This window comes from Tiliqua scincoides, chromosome 6 (assembly GCF_035046505.1).
Source record: "Tiliqua scincoides isolate rTilSci1 chromosome 6, rTilSci1.hap2, whole genome shotgun sequence".
NCBI lineage: Eukaryota > Metazoa > Chordata > Lepidosauria > Squamata > Scincidae > Tiliqua > Tiliqua scincoides.
In genome coordinates this window covers 7918912-7942854 of record NC_089826.1, presented here as the reverse complement: position 1 = coordinate 7942854, position 23943 = coordinate 7918912, and the positions used below count along the sequence as shown (strand labels likewise).

General features: G+C 46.9%; 2 protein-coding genes across 6 annotated transcripts in view; one reads left to right on the top strand and one right to left on the bottom strand.

Annotated features, from left to right (window-relative positions):
* Positions 1 to 775: 775 nt before the first annotated feature.
* On the top strand, positions 776 to 6940 carry LOC136655866 (16 kDa beta-galactoside-binding lectin-like). Its single transcript, XM_066632560.1, has 4 exons — positions 776 to 885; positions 4501 to 4577; positions 6102 to 6273; positions 6738 to 6940. Exons 1-4 carry the CDS (start codon positions 877 to 879, stop codon positions 6882 to 6884), a joined length of 405 nt encoding a protein of 134 aa, XP_066488657.1. The 5' UTR covers positions 776 to 876; the 3' UTR covers positions 6885 to 6940.
* Positions 6941 to 8377: 1437 nt separating this feature from the next.
* Positions 8378 to 23943, bottom strand: part of SHROOM3 (shroom family member 3) — a 72007-nt gene continuing 56441 nt past the window's right edge. For 4 of the 5 annotated variants that reach the window (XM_066631808.1, XM_066631811.1, XM_066631810.1 and 1 more), the window contains 6 exons: positions 23631 to 23707; positions 18405 to 19280; positions 17361 to 17840; positions 14985 to 15141; positions 13646 to 13918; positions 8378 to 12690 (listed from right to left, as the gene is read on the bottom strand). In XM_066631808.1, coding sequence (XP_066487905.1) covers positions 12349 to 12690; positions 13646 to 13918; positions 14985 to 15141; positions 17361 to 17840; positions 18405 to 19280; positions 23631 to 23707 — 2205 coding nt within the window. In that variant the 3' untranslated portion in view covers positions 8378 to 12348. The remainder of the gene's footprint in view (positions 12691 to 13645; positions 13919 to 14984; positions 15142 to 17360; positions 17841 to 18404; positions 19281 to 23630; positions 23708 to 23943) is intronic. The other variant, XR_010794652.1, reaches the window with a different exon arrangement.

Here is a 23943-nt window from a genome sequence, read left to right as displayed (position 1 = left end):
CAAGGCAGTCATCACAGGTTTATGCCCAGGCAAGTGTATATATAAGATTGCACCTGTCAATCAGGTGCATGGGCAACTGCAAGCAGAAAAACACCCAGAAATAGAACAGCTGCATCAAAGAAGGCATTGTGCAAGCTAGATGGGGGGAGGGGCTGCAGCTCAGTGCAAGAATGCATCCTTTGCAGGCAAAAAGACCCTGCTATTTCTATGCATGACAGGGCAAGACTCCTCCCTAAAAGCCCTGAGAACCGCTGACAATCCTGAACTAGATTGGCCTGGCACAAAAGATGGCAGTTTTATCAGGGATGGTGGTGCGAGCATAGGTGCTCCTTTGGGATGCCCCTGTGGGAGGGGATGCAACCGCCCCTTCCCCATACACAAAGCAGGACGGTCAGAGCCTTGACTTGGAGATGCCCAAATCTGAGTGAGGGCAGCATGAGTGCGCAGCAGATGCTCTGCCTCTTGGCTCCAGCCATTCCCCACCAAAGGCGACAGAAAGCGATTTCCTTCACTGGTGAGCCTGGCAGCCTGCCTGCTGTTCAAACTCTGCTGGCAACCAGTGTCCCTATCAAAGCCACACTGAACAAATGTTTCAATGAATGCCAGCCAGGAGACTGCTGATATCGGGTGCAAAAACTGGAGCAGCAGCTGCTTGGGCTCATGTGTCCCCATTCATCTGAAACAAGCCTGCTTTGTGATTCTCTCCTTGCCTTCCTGGAGATCTGAGCCCACCCTCCACTCACAGCACACCTCTGTGGTCAGCTGGTCAGCACTTTTCCCGGCTATTTAAGGCAGCTGCTGGGGGCTCTCTGCTGAGTCATTGCTGAGGTTGGCAAGGAGGGAGTCTAGCCTGCTGGGCAGGAGCAGGGCTACAGTATGGAGCATGTGAGTCTTGGGTACCCATTTGTTCTTGTGAATGGGCAAATACTGGTGCTGAATTGGTAAGCAAGCAGTATGGTAGTGGAGTAGGCTACAAACTCCAGAAGCAAGTTAATAGGCTACTTGACCATGTGGGGGAAGAAGGTTTCCTCTGTTCCCTTTACTTGATCATGTTGCTTGTTTGGCTTCTAGTCTCTTATATGTTTTTGTAATGGTGGCTCTTGAAGCTTGGAGGTGGTTCCATTTTCTTAAGACCATGCAGTACCATTCACATGCATGGTGGTGTGTAGTCTCAGTGTCAGCTTATGTCACAAAACTGGAGCATTCTAATGGAAAGTCGGTCTCAAAGTGGGACAGGTCTCTGTCCCAAGGTGCCTGCATGGGAGGGGAGTAAAATGATATCAGCATGTTCAAATGGAGCTTCATATGCTTGGGCTTCAATGGGAATGAAGACTGGTGGCTAACCTAACAACTTCACAGGAGGTGAGTTTGGAGGAGGGCTTTAGCTTGTGTAGTTAAAGTGTGACATGCAAACATTGGCTGGCTAGTGTGCTGTTTAGTTTGAGAACACTACTAAGAACTACTTTTCTGTACTGTACCTTGGTGGCACCTTGCCTAGGTACCTGTAAAAGGGGGATTGGACAGACTTTTGGAGGTAAAGTCCAGCACAGGTTACAAGCTATGATGACTGTATGCAGTCTCTGAGTGTAACAGGCAGCCAATCTTGGAATGGTAGGTGTAAGGGAGTGGCTACAGGTTGTGGGTATTTTGTTGTCTTGTGGGCTGCTGTGAGACACAGGACGTTGGATTAGATAGTCCTTTAGCCTGATCCAGCAGGGCTCTTCTTATTTCTGCTTTTCTTGGAAACTGCTGCTTCTCAATCTCATTGGTCTTCAGAGCCCACTACTAAAAATGATCTTGGGGAGCCTTGGGGCTCAAAGGAGCATACATTGATGCTGCTGTAGGGGACATAATGGCAGAAAAAGTAAGCCTAACAGGAAGTAGACCCTAACAGGAAGAGCTCTTGCCCAGGGGGCTGAACTGAGAGCGGTGGTGCTACATGAGGAGATGTCACAGGACTCCTTTCTGCCTGCAGTGTAACCCTCGGAAGCATAGAGCTACTGGCCATAAGGATCTTTGGGGTCAAAGCTTATCTCATGCACGTGCATGAAATCTCGGCTATCAGCATGATGGTGAACTCCAGGGAAGAAAATGATAGGTGGATACCGGAAAGCCAGAGTGTGGGTTTAAGGTAACTACAAACTTGTCCAACCTGTTGAGGGGTCCCTTACCTGGCTTGGCTTGGATGCTTCCTTGCTCTCTTGCTTGTTCTCGGACTGCCTGCAGGCTCCTGTGCAGCTGATGGAAAGTGCCTCTGTGTGAGGTACCAGTGGACAGAGTTTCGCTACCATAGTGATAAGCACCTTAGCATTACTAGGGATAGTAGTTGGACCTGATCTCCTTGTATGGGTGGGAGACAATGCTAGAAAGGTCTGTTCCAACTGCATGTAGCCAAGGTCATCTTGGCTTGGGTTGCGTTAAGTAGCTTGACTTGTGCCTGGCGTATTGCTGAACTAGAAGTGGGAGGTGCTAAATCTTTGTCTGGTTGTACCATGTCAGTTTGCAGGTAGTTACACAGACAAGATCTTGTACAAAAGAGCCCCTGAAGTGGTACAGCTCCAATTTGAGTTGATCACTGTACAGTGAAGAAGTCTTTCTGTGGGGTTTGACCCCATAATACCTACTTTGACAGCCACCCCACTTGTATTTAGCAGGGCTGCTTTCTGTGCTAGGGATACCTGGAAGGTGAAGCTTTTTCAAACTAGCACCTCCGTGCCAGGCGGGTAGTAGAAGGGGAAGCTTCATCTTCTGTTTATTGCTGTTTAGGGTCAACTTAAAAAATGGGAATTCTTAACCCACCCCCATTTGCCTCTGTAGACAAGCAGCCATCTATCCAGTGTGGTTGGTGGGTGCTTGATGCTCGAACTCTATGGAAGCATGTTGCTGAAACAAGGCTGTTTGGTTTGTTACCAGCTGTTTGTCTTGATGACCATATGGTATGTCAATTGGCAGAACAGGATACTTCAATACACCAGTTGTTGTTGTTGGGGGGGGAACAGCCGGGGAGGGGTCTTGCCTGCTTTCCTGCTATTGACTTTCTGGAGGCACCTCACTAGTCCTTGTAGGGAATTGACTGCTGAGCCAAAGAACAGCCCTGCTGGATCGGGCCATAGGCCTATCTAGTTCAGCTTCCTGCGTCTCACGGTGGCCCACCAAATGCCCCAGGGAGCACACAAGACAACAAGAGACCTGCATCCTGGTGCCCTCCCTTGCATCTGGCATTCTGACGTAGCCCCATTTCTAGAATCAGAATGCCAGATGCAAGGGAGGGCACCAGGATGCAGGTCTCTTGTTGTCTTGATGGACCTGTGGCCTGAAGGACTGTTTTCATGTTAAGGAATGGCAGATCAAGGCAGTTCTTGTGAACTCTGGCAAAGCCGGTTGCTTCCTCCTAGGGATGGACAACCCTATAGGGAACATAGTGGGTGCATGAGACAGGAGTCCCCCAGAAGCTTGGGATGGGGGGAGATGATTAGTTGTCCTATTGTCCTATTGGAGCGTTCTTTAACCAACCCCCCCCCCCCCAGAAAGACAGTGTTTGGAGACTTCTTTACCCTGGCTACTGAAGTGATTAACCCTCTGGGGGCTAGTGGCATTTATCTGCAAGACTGCAAAGCAGCTAGCGACATCTTTAAAACTGTTATGACCTGAGCTCTCGCCCAATAATGAACATGGCTACTAGCTTTCCCCCTGGTGTGTTGGCAACCTTCAGTCTCGAAAGACTATGGTATCGCGCACTGAAAGGTGGTTCTGGAACAGCGTCTAGTGTGGCTGAAAAGGCCAATTTGGGAGTGACAATCCCTTCCACACCGGGAGCAAGTGCAGTCTGTCCCTGGTCTGTCTCCCTGGCTGTGGGCCTTCCTTCTTTGCCTCTTTGCCTCAGACTGTTGGCCAAGTGTCTCTTCCAACTGGGAAAGGCCATGCTGCACAGCCTGCCTCCAAGCGGGCCGCTCAGAGGCCAGGGTTTCCCACCTGTTGAGGTCCACTCCTAAGGCCTTCAGATCCCTCTTGCAGATGTCCTCGTATTGCAGCTGTGGTCTACCTGTAGGGCGCTATCCTTGCATGCTTTCCCCCTGGTATGGGAACAGTAAATAAAGCTTGAATTAAGACACTTGTGGCATTGTAAGGAAAAGTGCTATTTAGATCTGCCCCACCTTGCTAAAGGGAAGTAATGAAATGGTCAGTGTGAGTTTTCACCTGTGAGTAGATGCTCTCTATATGGCTCCATCATGATCAGCTAAAGTTCTTGCCCGCCCTACGTTCTCTTTGCAGCCTGGCTACTGCCTCTAATTTTACTTAGTTGACCCAGGAATGACTGAGACCAAGACCAATGGGCTCTTCCCCCCCACTCAATAGGAATGTAGCAATAGGACTCTGCTGTGCCCAGGGGCTATAAGGGCACTGAAGGTGTGGAAACTTCCCTCCTTCCAAAAATCCCATCATGCCCACCTTGACTGACACTGGCAGACTAACGTGTTTGGTTTGGCTTCCTTTCTCTAGGCACTGATCGCTAAACTGAAAGTTCAGCCTGGTGAATGTATTGAAGTGAAGGGAAAGATCTTTCCAGATGCCAAAGGGTAAGCCGAGATGGGGGTCAAAGAGTGGTCTACAGCAGCTGAACCGGGCCTCCCCATCTCAAATTGCAACAGGTGGCTTCCCGACATTGAATTCATAGTACTTTGAATGGCTGTAGAGTACTATATCGGGGGAACTGGTAGCTTTTCTTCTGGGCCTGTGCTGTCTCTGCTTACATATCTTGCTAGCTGACAAAACTCAATGTCACAATTAAGGACTAGACAAATTGATGCCTAGAGCTCCATAGTTGGTGGTCCCAGTATCTTTTCTTCTTGGTTTAAAAAGCACATGAGAGAAAGGGGCGCAACCCTCTGCCCCAAAACCAATTCCCTGACTTAGATCTCTCTTCTCCCTTCCTTGAACTGTTGGTTATGGGGGAGGTAGAGTTATGGGCACAACTTTTAACTACTTAAATACACATAATCAAATATACTCTTTACCTCCCCCAAAGGGGGGGGGCATTTTCATACCTAGAAGTGAAAGAAAAGTGGGTTGGGTAGGAATGGGCTGGCCCCACTTTGCATGTGCTCCTACAATGGCCAGAACCTTGCACTGCTGTGCCATTTGGAGAACTTCTGATGCAAGGATTTGGTGATGTAGAAACTGGCTCTTTGAGTTGGAGCAAGTGACGCAGAGGAGGTACTCTGATATCCAGCCTTTAAGAGGAGGCAACTTCAACCCCATTGAGATGTTAAGGATATCTAAGGCAGGAAGAAAAGAACACTCGGCAAGTTGGGCCCTGCCCCACTTGTGGTTTGATGTTCTGCCTTTCTAAATGTGTGGTAGCAGAGGCTGCAAGGTGGCTTCTGGTCAAAGGTTGTGAGTGTTAATGGGTCTGGAAGGTTCTTTGGAAAAAAAAACTTGCATGCTGTATGTCCCAATGTTGATTGTGAGTTTGACTGTTGCCACCTCCATTAATGCACACAGATGCCCAGCAGATCCAGTTCAGGCTACCTCCTTGTATATGCAGGCTATTATGTTGCTTTCCTTGTCTGGAACTCATGCTGTGCAAATGTGCACGAAACAAGTAATTTTGGTTGCTGTACTACATAAAAATGCAGAAGTAGTATAGAGGCTGAGTTGAGTAGGAAAGCTCCTGGCTCAAACTTCGCATTTCCAATGAACTTGCAAGGTGCCTTTGAACAAGTTACTATCTCACTGCTCCGACATATGGAGGTAGGTGTGCATTGTGAACTTACAAGCCTGTTGTAAGGACTACTAGGAACACATGCTAAGTGTTTCTTAAAGAACAGGAGGTGGGATGTGCGTTGGGCAACTCAAGAGCCATGGGAGAAGATGTTGCGCAAGGCAGATCTTGGCTTTGATGCCACCCCACCAGTTATCATGCAGTTCAAGGCAGATAATGTCTGCCAGATTATCTACAAGCATGACAGCTTGTTCCTGGCTCTTGAAAATGGGCTCTCCCAAATGGAATGTCTTTGGGCATAGCGCAGAGGTTGCATAGCTGCTCTTGCTGAAGTCCAGTAAAGCTTTGCCATTGTGTATACCTATGGCATTCCTTGCAGTTTTATTGTGAATTTGGGCAAAGACCGTGACAACCTCGTGCTCCATTTCAATCCGCGCTTTGACCATGAAGGAGATGTGAATACCATTGTCTGCAACTCCAAGCAAGATGGAATATGGGGGGAAGAGGAGCGAGACACCTACTTCCCTTTCCAGCAAGGCGAAAAATTTCAGGTAAGTGCCTAGCAGTGAACCAAATGGCCTCTCTGAGTTTCTTGTCTAGCTTGTGGAGGTAGACAAAGCCCTCTTGCATTATACAAGGAAACACTGCAGTTAGTTACTGTTCAGAAGAAATTTTGGTATAGAGGAGAGGGTCTTGATGATGGTTCCAGTGTCATACTTGCTGCCTGTGGATAGCTAGCATATGTGCGTTCTACTCTAGCTGCCTTCCTGAAACATCAGTTTTCTAGTACAGTGTTAGTACACCAGGAACTCTCATGGCTATGACTATTTTGCTCCATATTCTGGAGTACAGCACCCAACTATAGTAGCTGACAAAGTTCCTCTGGCTTTGCCCACTATACTTGGGTCTCATGGCTCATAGGAAGAACTCAAATACAACCTGCTAAAGTTTGTCAAATGATGTTGGGCATGCGGGTGAGTGCTCTTCATCCCATTTCTGTGATTGCTTTTGGCAGGTCTCCTTCACTTTCGATACGTCTGAGCTGAAGGTGAAGCTGGCAGAAGACCATGAGATTTCGTTCCCCAACAGATTGGGCATGGAGACAGTGGAGTTCCTCTCGGTAGAGGGAGATGTCAAAATGAAAGTGCTCAAATTCGCCTGATCTTGACCCTGTGATCTTGCTACGTGGTTTGAATAAACTCAGAAGTGTTATTGAAAGTGGCCTCTTAGCATGTTCCTTAAACCTGCACATTTCTGATAACAAAGGGAAGGTGACCTTTCTCCCTCAAAGGGACCATCTGCGAAGTTTCCAGGGATTTTAATAGGGCGACTTCTCCTTGAGCATGGTTTTGTGATAATAGATATGACCTTTCTATGGATGCCATCCCAAACTCTCTGCTGGTCAGATGGAACAGGGCTAGACAGAGGTATGACTAACCTGGTATACCTTCACAATAGAATGGGAGACAGTTGCTGTTTGGAGAGATTTCTTTACATATATAGTAATGTGAACCAGTGTTTTGGGCAATCTTGCCTTGTTGGTACCACAGGTTAGTAGTAGGTGGTGGAGCAGGACTTGTTAATATTCTCCTGAATACAGTTCCAGGCCCTCAATACATACAGTCACCATGTTGCCTCAGGGTCTGACAAAACTCCAAGTTGCATTAGTTGAAATTCTCTCTCCTAGGAACCAGTAGGATTTAAAAGTGCTTAAGTAGGTCATGCAGCTAATGCTTTTGGCTGCTATTGTCAAAGAGCATCAGGCTCTTATGCGCACTTAAATCTTGGAGAGAGATGCTAGCAGAGATTTTCAGTTCAGATTTTGTGAGCTTTGGACAAGAAGTGGCCAAATCAGTGGGCTTTCCTGTTCCTGGTTTCTCTAGGCAGGGGGTCCAAAACCCTTGAGAACGTACAAAGTGCCAATGCTTGCTCTCAGACAGCCTCCAAGCACCTGACATTAGAGGGATCTTCCAGGCTGAAGACAGACTCTTCTAGGAAGTACCTTTTCATACACATATAAAATCTATGCATGTGGATTGCAGTAGAGTTCTCTGTTCCTGGCACAAAGGAGAGATCAAAGCCCATGTAGATGCTCCAGCAGGGAATCGGTGGCAGGGATCCAAAATTGCTGGGTCCTAGCAAATGGATGGCCTGGCATATGCTGGCATAATCTCATGGATTAGTAATGGGAAGTGGGATACTGTGGGGAAATAATATGGGGGCAGCAGCGAACTTGGTATTGCATCCAGGAGTTGTTTAAGCTACAAGTACAGCAAGTCTTGTTGAGTCCTTGTCATTCCAGCCACAACCACCACTGGTGTTCTACTAATGGAGGGACTAGGAAGGGAAGGAGCCAAAAAAAGACTCTCCAGTAGCATAGCTAGAGGTGGGGCAAAATGGTAAGTATTGCAGGTGCTGCAATGTGCCATGTAAGCAGCCCCCTCCCCACTTGCTGTCAGAGCGCTGCCTGTGTTTCTCAGAATGGCTCCAACAATGGGGAGGGCCTGCTTACTTTCAGTGCCTGCAGTACTTATTGCTTTGCCCTCCCTTCTAGCTATGCTACTGGGACTTCCTCCTCTTCCTTGTAGCACGACCTCTGATGAGCTTCAGGCCTGCTGATGGCAAAATGCCCGGAAGAAAAGCCGAAAGCAACACTTGCACAGAAAATGATTAACCTTTAATGGTTTCCAAGTACACGTTGCCATCCTCTTTCTCAACATTGATCATTCACAAAACTAAACAAACCAAAGCTTCCAAAGCAGGACAATCTTTAGATGAGGCAGTGCAAAAACAAACCACAACATTCCCCCCCCCCCTTTCATTCTTTAGGCAGGTGGTAGCAAGCAATTTATGTAGAAAAGGAGTAAGGGAAGAATAAATTCTCTCCAGAAAGGCTATCCCTTGACTGTCAAACACAGGCTTTTTTTTTTTTTAAAGGCAGCAAAACTGTTACATGATTCTTGCCTGGTCACCTGCAATGTGTCTGAATTACCTCCGGATAACCAGGCTGGCACCAGTTTGCATGCTTGTTCAGGGTTTTTCTCTTCCATGTAGGTGTACCACAAATCATTAATGGTGATATATGTGGGCAAGTATGTTTAATGGGCTGGTGGATTGAGTGTCAAAACTGACCTTTTTTGCCATGAACTGTGAGTTTCATTCTCATTTATACAGGAACACACTCAAGAAGCACCAGCAGCATTTACCAAGTAGCCATTCTTCCCACTGAAGGGAGGAGAACCTCAAGGGAGAAGCACTGACTAGTGCAGCAGTTTTGTACTAGCCCTAATAAGTGCTAACTCCCAGAATGCTGTTTAGACTAGCCGTGGGCAAATGAGTAGCTGTGAGGCTTGCACTTCTCTAGCATACTGACCTTACCAACCAGAAATGCCCTAGAAGGATCATCGTTTAACTAGAAATGCTGCTTTTAGTCTTCAACTGATCAAGCGACATCATTTCAACACTGGTAACTCACAGCCTGCCTATACAACCTAATGTAGCGTATATGGTCCAATACAAACTACTGGATAATTTCTCTTAGGCTACAATCCTATCCATACTTTCCTGGGAGTAAGCCCCATTGACTATAATGAGACTTCTGAGTAGACATGTATAGGATTGGGCTCTAAGGTGCACAGCTTTCAAGGGTAGAGTCTGTTTTTCATTTAAAAAAAGAATCTTAGCACAATTTGATGTATGCTTAATCAGAAGCAAGTCCTACTGAAATCAGTGGGGCTTACTCCCAGGAAAATGTGCCTAGGATTGCAGCTTCAGTCTTTTGTTGTACATGGAAAGCTAACATAGGAAGAGTGTAGACTTTTGTAAAAAAAAAAAAAAATGGTGTATTTCATCTAATGCTGAAATAGATTTCCCTAACGCTGGACTGTGATCTGCAAAGCCTTGGGCTGTTACATGCATGCAGGACCTTGATCATATTTTCAACATAGGGGAGAGCCCAATCATCACACAGGCCACCCTTTCAGCAGGACCATTTCTGCCAGGGTGTAACTTTCTGCAGCTCAGCGGTGGGCTGCGAAGTAACACCTCAGCAGAAGCGGCACTGCTGAAAGGGCGGCCTGTGTGATAATTAGGCTCTCCAAGTGCCTCTGCAGCGTCTCCCCCTCTCATTCCTTTTGGTGTGCCCCTTCCGCCATAGCACCCCTGGTCTTCTGAGGTCTCCGTCCATCTCTCCCTCCCAGAGCCTCAGCAGACATGATGCTGCTGAAAGGGTTGTGCTAAGAGAGCCCAATCATCACATGGGCTAGATAAAGAGTTTCTGTTGGCCGTATTTGGCCCATGGCCTTATGTTTGACTCTGTATGTTCTGAGTTAAGTCACCAGCTCTCAGAGCTATTTTGATCCCACCAACTACAGCTCTTACAACACAACGGGAGGTGTGTGTATACAAAAATCAGCTCCATTCAGGTCATTGGGGCTTCCTCCCCAGTAAGTGTGTACAGGGTTTCAGCCTTAGTGACATCCAAGGTGATGAAATCTGGCTATTGCCTTGGACCAGGGCAGCAATTAGAGACAGCCAGGAGGGAAGAGGCTCTCACAGACTGTCACCCTCACTGTGTTTTAAGCCACAAGTGAATATACCTGGACAGCACTGACATCTTCGGCCAATTCACTTGCCCTTCCCCCTTTAGGGGTCCAAGTGACCATTGTTAGAAATGAATGAAGAGGTGTACTGGAGATGCATTTAAAAAAACTACAGACACAACATTCCTTTGCTTAAAGGAGAGAGAGAGAGAGAGAGAGAGAGAGTTGTTGGTAACATTGCTGTACAGTATGCAAAAGAAAACTGTCCTAAGAAATGTAATTTAAGGGTGGGCAGAACTACATGGCCTAAGGAACAGGCAGGTTAACCATGCATTTCCTTCATAATGCTCTCCAAGGGCAGAGACTTCAACCAAAGATTTGGAGGGTGCTTAACCAACCCTGCCTTTAAAAGACACACCTTCACTAATATAATGTGCAGTTCCACCTTTCGAATGAATGCAGAAGCAGGTGGGGGCTTTCAAACTCGGCTGAGTCCTGCTCCTGCCCACCAACCTCAATTCGAAATAAGAAATCAAGCTTCTTACTAATTGACGGAGAAACCCTACAGATGTCAAGCAGAGCCATGGCAGCAGAATCCTGTCTTAGGAGCAGTACATTTAGTTGCAAGGCTTAAGAGAGACTGTGGGGAGTCAACTCCATTTGCACCAACAGAGAGCTAAGTATCTTGGTTTTGGTGACGGTTTGGTTGGGGAGGATCCGATTCGACGGGATTAGCAAAACAAAGTACCATTGCGTTTACGAGGATAAACCAAGGCGAAAGTGTACAGTCCCGCTGGGAAATTTTACGGTTGCAATCTATAAATAAGGAAATTCAAAGAACCACCTCAAGAAGTCATTCAGATCTGTTCAGGCCGCATGCAGGTCCATGCTTTCTGTTTTCAAATTGTCAGTGAGAGAGGCAAGGGGACATTTCTTTGCTTCGGTTTCGACTCCTGAGTTGTTTGGTTCACACAAGTGCTTGTTCACATTGCAGGTCTGGAAGACGTTACTTTGCTGTACAAACTTTTCTTGGGAAGGTCACTTGCGGGTACATTCAGTGGGGAACTGAAAGAGATAAATGGCCCCATCCAGTGACTGCCTGGTGCACAGCGATTAGGAGCATTAAGTGCACGCAGCCATGCCCACAAATGTGTATTGGATACTGCTGTGCAGAAAAGGAAGGGCAGAGATGGGTCTTCTGTGCGTATAGATCTGCACTGGATGTCACTGAGCACGTGACTCTCCGTCGCGGGAAAGCAGATCCCATGGGATTATAGGCGCACAGCTGTGTTTGTGTGAACACGATCCATAGCACCATGACAGGAGATCCCTGCCCAGGAAAAATGAGGCTGTGCTTTCCATCAGTCTCCTGCTGTATACCCATCTGATGTCTGGGCTGAAGCGCACAACGTGCAAGCTGCACGCAACATCTTTGTATGTGCGAACATCCCTGGATTGGGGCCCAATCTTTTCCTGCTCGTCCTTTGTTAGGCATCAGTATAGCTGCTCCAAGCTATATGATGTGTGACTATCTTTGGGGGGTGGGAGTAGGTGGCTTTCCCCTTTGTTTCCCTCTGTTAGGTACAAAAAGAAAAAAAAATTTAAACATTTTTTTCTACCTACTTATTGAAGTAGAATCAAATAACTGGTTAGCATATGTACAAAATCTTACAGAGTCCTATCATGTAGCTTTAAAAAATATAAATACCGATATTGTTCAGGTCAGCAGGTCTCATTCATACTTTAATTAAGGCTTCATTATTGTATATCCTTCATTATTTAATGCCGGCCAGTGCTCAGAGAGGCCTGAGACACCTTGCGTGGGAACAGCCCAAGTCTGTCTTTGATGAGCCAACCACGTTTGCTCCCAGAAAACGTGGCCTCCTCTGTCTCTCTGGTCGCCCCAAGAATGCAGTCCTTTCTTGAGTGATCCAGGCAGGCTTAACTTGTCATCCCAGGGAGAAAAAACAAAAAGCTTTGCTGCTGTTCCATTTTCTGTATCAATTAAAACTTTTTTTTTTAAACCCACCACGAATTTGAAAGGTAAAAAGTGGTCTCTGATTAAATAAATCCAAGCAGAAAAGGTCAGAGTGAAGATGCTGAGGGTGGCAGTCTGTCCTTGCCGCTGGTCCCTGTGGGTGGCTCTGGTGCCTTTTGGCTCGGAAGGGCAAAGTCCGAGGGGAGGCTCTCCAAAAGGCACTTGTGCTGTTCCTGCCCCAGTTTGATCTTGTCATCCAGTTTGCGCTGTTCTATGAGCAGTGCGGATTTCATCTTCACAAAATGCTGGTAGTCCCGAAGCTGCTCCTCCGAGAGGTAATTGCACAAGATGTCCAAGACCACGCGCTCCCGCCGGTCCAGGTTCTCCTTCAGCTCGCGGGCGTCCTCGTGCTGGCCGGCCAGCATCTTCTGCTTCTCATTCAGGGAGCTCTGTCCAAAGTCGGTAGAGAGGGACAAGGCAGGGGGAAAGAAGAGAGATTTAGCATCACAGCTCTAGAACGTGTGCTTCCAGGTCTGCTCAGCCCCCCCCCCTTGCAATTTTCACACTCTGGAGACGGATCGATTCTTCCAAATCAACATGCATTAAAAAGGCATAAAAAGTCACTTCCGCTTTCCGGGAGCAGCATTTTTTGGGGGCCAAAACGGCCACTCTAAAGCCCACAGAGGCAGCAGTCAGTTGCGCACTGTCTCTGTGGGCTTCAAAAAAAATCCTCTGGATCTGGCTGGAACTTAGCTCCGGTTCAGGTTTGGAGGGTGGGGGACCCCTGAAAACCATGGGTGTCAATACCAGCCATTTTCCTTATCCACAGGGGTTCCGGGATGGAGCCCCCACAGGTAACACGGGACGACTGCATTTCACTGTTAAAATTACTGCTAAAGCAGAGGTTCCCAATCTGTGCATTGCAACACCCTGGAGCATCCAGCGCAACCACTCGCCAGGGTATCGCAGGCCTCCAACTGCCCAGCAGGAAGACCACAGCATAAGCCTTTAGACCACGGCAGGAGGCTCCGCGTAGTGGGCAGGGCTGCAGCGTGTGAAACCTGCACACTGCAAAAATACCTCCTTCCCACCCCGATTCTCTTACTGCTGTTTAGAGGCTCACGTCACACCTTAGAACCAGGAAGTGAACGGCACTGACAGTGACAGGGCTACTGTGGGATACAGGAAGCTGGACTAGATGGGCCTTTGGCCTGATCCAGCGCGGCTCTTTTTACGTTCTTATGTTCACTGTGTGACACATTTTGCATCGTCGTCATTCACTTCCTGATTCCAAAGGGTGTCACAAACCCAGTAAGTTTGGGAACCACTGTGCTAAAGTACGGTCCTTGCAGAGTGAAGGAGAACAAGCCTCAGATTAGACACCAGCTCTTTGACTCTACATACCCGTTCTTGATTATCAGCATCTTCGCCAAGGCTGTTGAGAACGTTCTCTACCCGGGCCAGGCGTCCCGAGAGTGAGAGCAATAGGCTGACCACCTTATCCAGGTCTCCAATGAACATCCTGTATTTTTCAAACTCATTGGGCTTGCACAGGCCACTGATCAAAGCTTCAACTTCCTCTCCTAAGGCGTTGTTGAGCTTGATATCTGCCAGCAGGCTTTCCTTGGCTTCTTTCAGCATCTCCAGCTTGTGGGACAAGCTCTCAATAAGTTCTGCCTGGTGGAACAGAGGTGAGCAGAAATCAGTCTCTGATATGGCCAACAGGATAAAACATGTGCCCAGAGGTTACTTAGGAATTCCTCTCAGGGGATACTAGATATACAGATAAGGTAAGCAGGAAGAGAGGTGATTAGTTCAGCTGCTGATTCTATTGCTATTACAAGCAGTTCTCAGATGTTTGGTTTTCCATCTCATGGTGTCCTCATCAAGATGGAGACAACAATTTACTGGGCACAGCAAGATAAAGCAAAGTTGGTTTTGGCAGAGAGAGAGAGGCAGAGAGAGAGGCAGAGAGAGAGAGAGAGAGAGAGAGAGAGAGAGAGAGGTTGTGTTCTTCATATTGCAGTGCAAGCATCTTGCACCAAAAAACTAGAAGGTACATTTGAATGCAAGCAGGAGAATTTGACCAGTGGTGTAGCTAGAGTGGATGCAAAGCACTATGTTTTGCAGGGAGCCTCACTGCAGCGTGTAAGCGGACCTTCCCCTTCGGAGCCATTCCAGGCAGTGGGAGCAAAACGGAAGCAGGATCTATGGGATGGGAATGATAGGAGAAGGAACCGGGGGGGGGAGGGGAGTGGCAGGTAGTGGGTGAGAGGGGGCAGGGCAGCAGGTGCAATCACACTGCCCACCACCCCTGGTTCCTTCTCCTCTGGAAGGCACAGGGGGCAGTGGGCAGCAAGACTGTGAAGAAACACTTAAGAGGCGGAAGTGGGTGTGAGCTCACTGCGGCCACCACCTTGGGTGGCCTCACGTCTGCACCCCTCATGTGAGGCTTCGAGGTAGAACCTATGGCAGTCTGCCCCCCACCCATCCTGCTTGCCATGCCACTGCCTGAATATCCCTCTCATTAACCTCTCTGCCTTTTGATTTCACCGGTCATTGTGCTTCTGTGTTCAAGTCTCCCTTCATCATCTCAAGGACAAGAGAACTTGTATTTGTATCTTGTTAAAATCTTCATGCAAGCTTGTTCAGCCTGACCCACAGAATCCCGGGATGCCCCTAGCCCTGCCTGCCATCATGGCTGACCTTGGTCCCCTCTGTGCCAGGGATGCTCGGAACTCACCTTCTTCTGATTGATGTCTGCCTGCTCTTCCACCCCTCCCACTTCCTCTGGCAAGTCTTTGATCTTGTTCAGGAGCTCCGCTTTGGGTGCAGACACACTGTAATACGCTGGGCACGGGATCAAACCGGCGGCGGCAGCAGCTTCCCTCTCTTCTCTCCTAAACCATGACACAGAACACAGATTTACATGGCAGTCTGAGAAGAAACGGTCTTGGCATTCTTCCTCCAACCAAGAAACCCACAAAAATTGATGGCAATGTGAAGGAAAGAGTTTTCATTGCTGCTGAGCTCACACTTCCCTTTTAGAGTCAGCCCCCTGGACTATGTGACACTTTTCCTGGGGAACCTGGCCAGGCGCATGAATTGGGGAACGCCACCAGGTGGCGCAAGTCAACTGCTTTAAAAATTGTCCACATTCAACCAGCATCCTCATGATTAGCACATAATATCCTGTCTTCAAGGAGTCCTTTCCACCAACTCATGCTGCACCAATTGCTTCTTAGATATTACACAACCTCTTGCGAGCAAGGCTCCAGCAGCAGCATGGTATCCTGTTTCCACTCACAAGAGAAGAAAACATAAATAGATTTAGTCTGCCCCCCAGGGCAAATGAAGGGATGGGTCATAAGAACATAAGAACAGTCCCACTGGATCAGGCCATAGGCCCATCTAGTCCAGCTTCCTGCATCTCACAGCCCCAGGGAGCACACCAGATAACAAGAGACCTCATTCTGGTGCCCTCTCTTGAGGGTCAGCTTGGATGCAGCTTGCCTCTATACATAAGGAAGAATTGTTGTTGTTGTTGTTGTTGTTATTTTATTAATTTATACCCCGCCTTTTTGCCCAACGGGCACACAAGGCGGTTTACAATTTAAAAGTGCAACATGAAAAACAATTAAAAACAATTTACAATAATTAAAAAATCTAAAAACAAACAAACCCCGTGGATTTTCATATAAAAAGCAAGAACGCCAGCCAGCCTGTCAACAATTAAAAGCTTTTTGAAATAAAAAGGTCTTCAGTCCACACCAAAATGTTAGCAACGAGGGAGCAGTTCTCAGTTCTAAGGGGAGGGTATTCCACAGTTCGGGGGCCACCACCGAGAAGGCCCTCTTCCTGGCCGCCCCCCCTCTCACATCACTTAGTGGCAGCACAGTCAAAAGGGCCCCCCCAGATGATCTAAGAGCACGGGCAGGATTGTAGGAGGTCCCTCAAATACCCCGGAGTTATGGCCCTCATGACATACAGCCCAATCCTCTGCTTGTTTACTCAGAAGAAAGTCACACTGTAGTCAATGGAGCTTACTCCCAGGAAAGTGTGCATAGGATTGAAGCCTTAGGGTCTAATCCTACCCAGTTCCCCATAACCAATGCAGCCGCAATGTAGCTCCAAGGTAAGGAAACAAATGTTCTCTGGTTTGAGGAGGCCTCTGTGACTGCCACTGCAATACATTCTGTAGTAGCAGCTTGAAAGCCAGCTTGGCTTTCCAGCATGGCTGTATCAGCACTGGAAAGTTGGATAGGATTGGGCCCTGAATCTCCCAAAGTTGGGGGATCTCTAACATTAAAATAATTACAGAAATTTCTGCCTGGGCATTTGTTGTCTCCATAGCAAAAGCATCACAGAAGAGCGCGCATAAGCCCAAGGAACATAGTGCAGGGTCCCCAGGATCGTGAACCAGCAGGGTGACCAGATACAGAATGCCTGTACCTTTAACCATTGTATAGAAGAGGGAATTTTGACAGGTGCAGCCTTTTAAACCTTTCCATGCTGAGCTACACCCCCCAAAATTCCCTCTTCCATAAAGGTTAAAGGTACAGGCACTCTGTCTTCCACTGTATCTGGTCACCCTGGGACCCTCTCAGCAAGGCTTAAGCAGCCAACTTCCTGTATCACCACAGCAGCTTCCAGAGAGAGAGAGAGAGAGAGAGAGAGGGTAGCCTCAGTTTGGCAGCAGCAAGGCCTTGCTTAGCTTTCCATACCCTGGTGCTTGGCCACCTGCATACTCTCAATCCTGTTTTCCGCCCCTGTTTTCTTTGTCTACCTGATCCAGCACTCCCCAGCCTGTCTGGACCACTTGTGGCCATTTGGCTTTCATTTGCTTTCATTTCCAACTGCTTTCATTTCCAACTGCTTTCATTGCAGTTGGACCCTGGCTTCAGCCTACCTCTCAGCCAGATCAAGTTCCGACATGCTGCTTCTGATCTCTGGGATTGGGGAAGATATAACATTTAGAGGGGGGGATATAACATCTGGAAAATCTCAAGGTCTCTGAGTTGCTCAGTAACCGGCAGAAGCATCTTGCCCTGTCCTACCCTGCAAGCGGACAGCCAACATATCCACCCTGCTACAGCAAGGAGATGAAAATGGTTCTTACTTATCATCCAGAACAGAACTGCTGGTTCTTTTTTGCATTATCTTCCTCTTCCCTTCAAGCACCCTGGCCCCAGTGGGAAATATTCCTTCCATCAAGTCCATGGTGGTCTTCATCTTGGAGTCAGGATCCAAAATATCAGCCAGAGATTTATCCTTGTGGATAATCTCCTTTGCCAAGGCCTCCTCCTTGATATCCTCTGGAGTCTTGTTCTTGCCTGTGTAACTCTTGGGGCTGACTCTTCCGTTTTCAAGTTCCCAATCTGCAGTGACCGGTTCATTGGGCTGACTGGCAGGAGCTTTGTCTACTGGCCCTTGAACAGCCAATGGCTGCTGTTGTACTAAAGAAGGTGCAGACCCATTCAGTTTGAATCCTGATGCCTCCATGGGTGGAGATGGAGGAGTCCAGCTGCCCTTGGTGACAGTGGTGTTTGATCCCACTTTCTCCCTCTCACTGAAGTTCCAGGGATAACTTTTAAAATTCCTGTAAACAGGCAGAAAAAAACAGCCATTTAAAACCAGGGAGTCTGAACTATTGTCATAGTGCATCTCCCTAAGAAAACAACTTTTAGTGCATCTTATCCCTAAGATAAGAAAACAACTTTTAACCCTCCCTTAGATGTAATCTTACACCCTGGTCTTAACCATCTTTATTTGGAAGCCATCTCACTGATTTCTATGGTAGAGTGTGCAGGATCACAGCTGATGACAAAAGAGAATGCAGACATCTCTGCAGGTAGTGTGCACTCTTGCATTTACATTGGGATACAACTAGAATGTATATTCACTAGTATAGGTGGACCCTTTTAATCTGTGGATTCAGAGCCACTGATTTGATTCACCGTGGGTTCCAAACCAGCAGTGAAGGGCCCACCTGACCTTCTGGATGCATACTCGAAGCACATTCTGGTTGCATTCAGGAGGCTTTCTGAGACCCAGGGAGGCCATGCTCTTCCTTTAGAGTTGTTGTTGGAATCCTAAGAAAAAGTATTTACTAAAAGAGATGCATGTGCAAGGAGAAGGGAACGGCGCCATAGATGTTCCTCACCTTGCTGCAAACCTCTCATCTCCAAGGCTTGTCAGTTTCTCTGCTGTTGGCTGATCGACTTCCAGTATAGCAGGAGGAGGTGGAGGAGGAGGTGGTGGTGGTGGAGGAAGCTCCTCTCTAGAATTAGAATTCCTCAGTGTTGGAGGTGGCAGTGAATGCTGGGGTACAGCACCTGCAGCATGAGGCTGCGTCTCTTTGAAGAAAACGTCATCGTCCTCCTCTTCTCGATGGAAGGGTGGAGGAGTCATCTGTAGGCAGGACTCCGAGATGTGGAGTGAGGGCTTCCCTTGACCAGAAGGAGCCTCAGGCTCAGAAGAAGAGCTGCTCTGAGATGGAAAGGTTTGCCACCTTTGGAAGACCTTCTGCCCAGCAAGAGACATGGAGCTCTTTGGAAGGTTGTCATCCTTGACGGAAGGAACCCATTTCATTTTAGCTGGGAAATGTCTTTGAGGTGGAGTTGCCTTCCATCTCCAAGATGCTTCTTCTGTTGGATCTTTGGGTGGACAGTCACCAGTGTCCAGAACCTGGGTCTGGATGTTATGACTGTCATCTTTGTCAGGTCTTGGCTGCCATTTCATTGCTGGGCCTTCTTCCGCAGTCAGAGAATCAGAGGGAGCTGGTGTGGAGTCAGCAACATTTGATGAAGGCCAGGCAGGTCTTGTGCCTTGCTTAGAATCAGGACGATGACCCTTCGTCTCTGTCGCTGGTGGGGTAAATGCTGATGCTCTGCCGAGATGCCTGAGGAGATCTGGGGCTTTCTGACCCTCGCTCAGAATACAGGAAGTACTGGCACGCTCATTGCTTTGCTGAGGGTGGGGATAACAGTGCTTGAATGCTGGTTTCTCCATCCGATATCGTTCCTTGCAGCCAAACGATCTAGGACAGGGTTAAATGGAAACAGTGAGAATTTTTGAGAAGACAATCAAGATGGTGCACCAGTTTCATGTAAATACAAGATCAAGACTTCTACACATTTAAAAAAAAAAAAAACCTCTTGGAACACAAATGCTACAGATTCAACAATGAAAAAAATCAATGCAAAGAAAGAACATTTGCATACACATAATGTTCTCACTGGATTCCAGCTGCAGTACTGATACCTTGCTAAATTTGGAACTTTTATTTTTATCAGGATTTTGGAGGAGACAAACTGAACATGTTGGGAGGGAAGGGTAGGGGTGTGCGTGAAGGGAAGAGACAGAAGAAGGCATGTACCAGTCTTCTGTGCCAAGTCCAAACTGTGGGAACGCCACATAGGGTCCTCCTGGCCTCAAGAGTTCCTAATCAACATTGCTTATGTTTCAAGCCACTTTGTCCGCTGCAATGAGGACTAGAAGCTTGCTCACTTTAAAAAAAACAAATCTCTGAGAATGCATGGAAAACTCAGCATGGCACTGTAATGATAGCAACTGCAGATGTTGTCACCTCACAACTCACTTTTTTTTTTAACCAGATAACAATAGCCTTCCATTTGCTTCCTTTTAAATAATCCACATTCATTAATACCCTCTCTGTTCCTTGCCCTTCTTCTAGTTTTCTTCCCTAAAAAGACATTTTCTCTTATACCATAACCATTAGCAGTTCTTAGAGCCACTGATGGGGATTTTATCACCAGCATCTTCAATGTCTGTGAACATGCCGTGCACTGATAATTTCATGCACTTCCGAACATGAAGTGACCTGACAGCGAAGAAGTTTCTCTGCATTACCTTCAGCATTCAGACAGTGTTGTGAGCCAGGGCTCCTCTTTAAAAGATCGGTGTTGACTCTCCTTTAATATGTTCTGCTCATTTGCATACTTAACTAACTTGCTGCTAAATATAGTCATTCCAACTCCATCAGTTCCATTTTGGGGAGAAGAAAAAAAAAATTCTGTTCAGTGTTTCCTGAATCAAGAAACTGTCCACCAGAGGAATGTGCTAAAAAAACAGATAAATTTGCAGACACAGTAAAAGTGTCCCAAAGGTTTTAAGACAGTCATAAGCACTCAGGGATGTCAGCCTCAGTAGAAACATACATTACTTAATAACCCATTTCCTGCTCCTGTTGGCTCAATACTATGCAAGTTACTTAAGAAGCTATATGGAAAGGGGGGGGGAATGGCCATGAATAAGGAGTTATGGAGCCCTGATGACTGGGAAAAATGAGAAGAGGGCATTTTCCTGCAATGCCACTGAAAGACTGCTTAGGAACCGTCTGCAAGATTCTCATGCAGGGGTGGCATGATTTCAAAGCTTTTTTTTTTATTTTCAGAAGACTCTCTTGTTAGAAATCAAGCACTGGTTCCAAGGCTGGCTCAGCAGCTGTAACCCCCAGCTACAGTACAATCCGATGCAGTTCTATTCAGAAGTAAGCCCCACTTAACTCCAAGCTAAGAGTGTACAGGCTGGTCCTAGTCCAACAGCAGACAATGCAGTTAGAATCACACCGCCTCCCAGCTGACTGCGAATGAATCAAAAACTAATACGGTTGCGGCTGCTTCTTCCTCCTCCTCCTCTTGGCTCCCACACTGCTCCCAGAAATGTAAATATTTTCTGTCCAACATGCTGATGTTGGAAACGCTCATCGCTAGAAGTTCCGTCACCTGCGTGGTATGTAACCACACAGTCTGTTCTGGTCATGTGGGTGGAAAGAATGCAGTTATCAGGAGCAATTGTGGGAGTAGACATGGAGGGGATGGCAACAATCATGGTTCAAGGCCATGCATGACTTGGACTCTCCATAATTAGTGGGAGCAACCATTTATGCCTCTGCATGCTGACTCATAGCACAGCACCAACTCACACCTCCAGAGTTCATTGTTGGAAGCATATCCAAATGTAAGCTAGATTCCCCTAGGATGCTTCATTGTTAAGAGGTGTAGAGTAGTAGAAGCCAATTCTGGATCTTTAATGCCAGCTAAAATGTAGTTTCTGATTTCAGTCTTGGCTGCCACCTATGGTTGGCAACCTTCAGTCTCGAAAGACTATGGTATAAGCCTACAGCACCAGGTATTCCCAGGCGGTCTCCCGTCCAAGTACTAACCAGGCCTGACCCTGCTTAGCTTCCGAGATCAGGCATCACCACTAGAAACAAATAGCCATGGTTATGGAAACCTGATGAGCAAATTGTCCTGGTGCCATCAACAAAATTGGTTGCAACCCGGCTCTATTTGAGCCAGGTTGCAGGGGCACAGTGTCAACACGTGTGTTTATACATAGATACATCCTCAGCATCACCTGGCAGGACAAAGTTTCAAACAACACAGTCCTGGAACGAGCTGGAATCCCTAGCATGTATGCACTGCTGAAACAGAGACGCCTGCGTTGGCTCGGTCATGTCGTGAGAATGGATGATGGCCGGATCCCAAAGGATCTCCTCTATGGAGAACTCGTGCAAGGAAAGCGCCCTACAGGTAGACCACAGCTGCGATACAAGGACATCTGCAAGAGGGATCTGAAGGCCTTAGGAGTGGACCTCAACAGGTGGGAAACCCTGGCCTCTGAGCGGCCTGCTTGGAGGCAGGCTGTGCAGCATGGCCTTTCCCAGTTTGAAGAGACACTTGGCCAACAGTCTGAGGCTAAGAGGCAAAGAAGGAAGGCCCACAGCCAGGGAGACAGACCAGGGACTGACTGCACTTGCTCCCAGTGTGGAAGGGATTGTCACTCCCGGATTGGCCTTTTCAGCCACACTAGACGCTGTTCCAGAACCACCATTCAGAGCGCGATACCATAGTCTTTCGAGACTGAAGGTTGCCAACTTACTATACATAGATACATCAAATGCTGATAATGGTTAAGAGACTGAGCTGTGAACCAGGATTTCTCAAACTAAAATCTCATCTCTGCCATGAAGCAATCAGCGGAGATATCCGGAAAAACAGTTATTATACTAATGTTAAGATTATAGTATATAAATAGTCAAACGTTTTCAAATAGTTTTAAGGTTGTTTTTATTCTTAGTTATTGTATTCAGAAATATCCTTGTAAGCCACTCTGGACTCTGGGAGTCCTTTCTTGGGACTAAATAACAGATTTAGATTGTGAGCCCTTTTGGGACAGGTAGCCATTAGATATTTGATTTTCTCTGTAAACCGCTTTGTGAATTTTTTTGTTGAAAAGCGGTATATAAATACTGTTGTTGTTGTTGTTATCAAATTTTCTAAACAAAGAAGCAAAAATAAATAAGATTATTCTATCGCCCAAGAGTGAGCAGTAGCTAGATCAGGATCTAATGGTAGATCTCTGGCTGGTTTGCAGGAGATCAGCAAATGTTGCTCAACTTCTAGTTTTTAATAACAAGCTCCCTCCCCCTTTAAGTCAGGCTGCTGAAATGAAGAAAACTTGAGGAAAATGAAGAGAACCCAGAAGTCTGTCTTTGTGTGTGAGGACTGTGAATTCAATCTTGGAACTAAAGGCCAATTCCTAGGTTGAGCATGGGATCAGATACATTCTTTGGATGTCCACCCACAGCCCCAGTTTTGTACCTGAACTTTGGCTGATGGATATTGGGGTTCTAGTAAAACCTAAAGGAGTACTTGCAAGTCTGGTCTATTCGCCAAGAATGGATCTTAAAGCCAGTGGCATAGCTAAGAGAGGGCAGTAGGGATACATTGGCACGGTACCACACCTTGAGGTGGTGTGGCCTCCCCACACCTCAGACCACCTCCTCGATGCCCCTGGAGGATGTTCTGGGCATCTGGCCTGGGGGGTTGGTAGAATTTTTTGTGCCCCTGAGTGCCAGATCTCTTAGCTATGCTACTGCTCAACGCTGCTAAATTTCAGCAGAAATGAAATCTTTTAAGGTTCTAATGATTACATTCTTTTTTTACTCACTCCACAGGCTGCACCTCCAAAGCGATTACAGAGAAATTGCCAATTTGGATTTGATTTAAAGATTTCTGCTTAGTTTCTGACCATCTTTGCAGGTTTACTATCCTATGAACCTGTTTAGCAATCCTCTTGCCCAGGCATGTGCACTGATTATACAACGAAATGAACTGCCAATGATGAACTAAAGAGAAAAATTTTAAAAAATTATTTTCTTCAGTCAGTTTCTGTTGCTGCAAACATATGCAACTTTTCTTGTGCTACACTAAACACTTCAATCAAAAGAGCTGAAAATTTACTACTGGTAATATTCTGCTAGGTTCAGCACAAACTTGCATTTTACTTTAAATGCAAGCTTTGCCAACAGAGAGCGACCAGATCCCGAAATTTTTAGCATATAAAACAAGTATATACTTACCTGGTGCCAGCACCTAATACGTAGAAAGGATCTTTCACAAAATGGCTGAGTTCAGCTTTGTCTCCCATCAGCAGGTCCTTAAAGCAGAAAGAAAAGAAGAATTAAAGGCAAACAGAAAAATAAACATCTACAGAACTTTTGAGAAGAGGTGCTTGTGTGTCCATGTGCATTCAAGATGCGTGAGCTGCCCTGGTGATTCTTTTATTGGAGTAAAAAGGTGGCCTATACACTTTTTAAATCAATAAAACACATTCTGGCACGGCTAGTACTGTATAAATATTTGATCATGATAATGGTGGCGTGTGCGTGTCCT

Coding starts and splice junctions, on each gene's coding strand:
- LOC136655866 (XM_066632560.1), top strand. Junction 4,578..6,101: donor ATCTTTCCAGATGCCAAAGG/GTAAGCCGAGAT, acceptor CATTCCTTGCAG/TTTTATTGTGAATTTGGGCA. Junction 6,274..6,737: donor AGCAAGGCGAAAAATTTCAG/GTAAGTGCCTAG, acceptor TGCTTTTGGCAG/GTCTCCTTCACTTTCGATAC.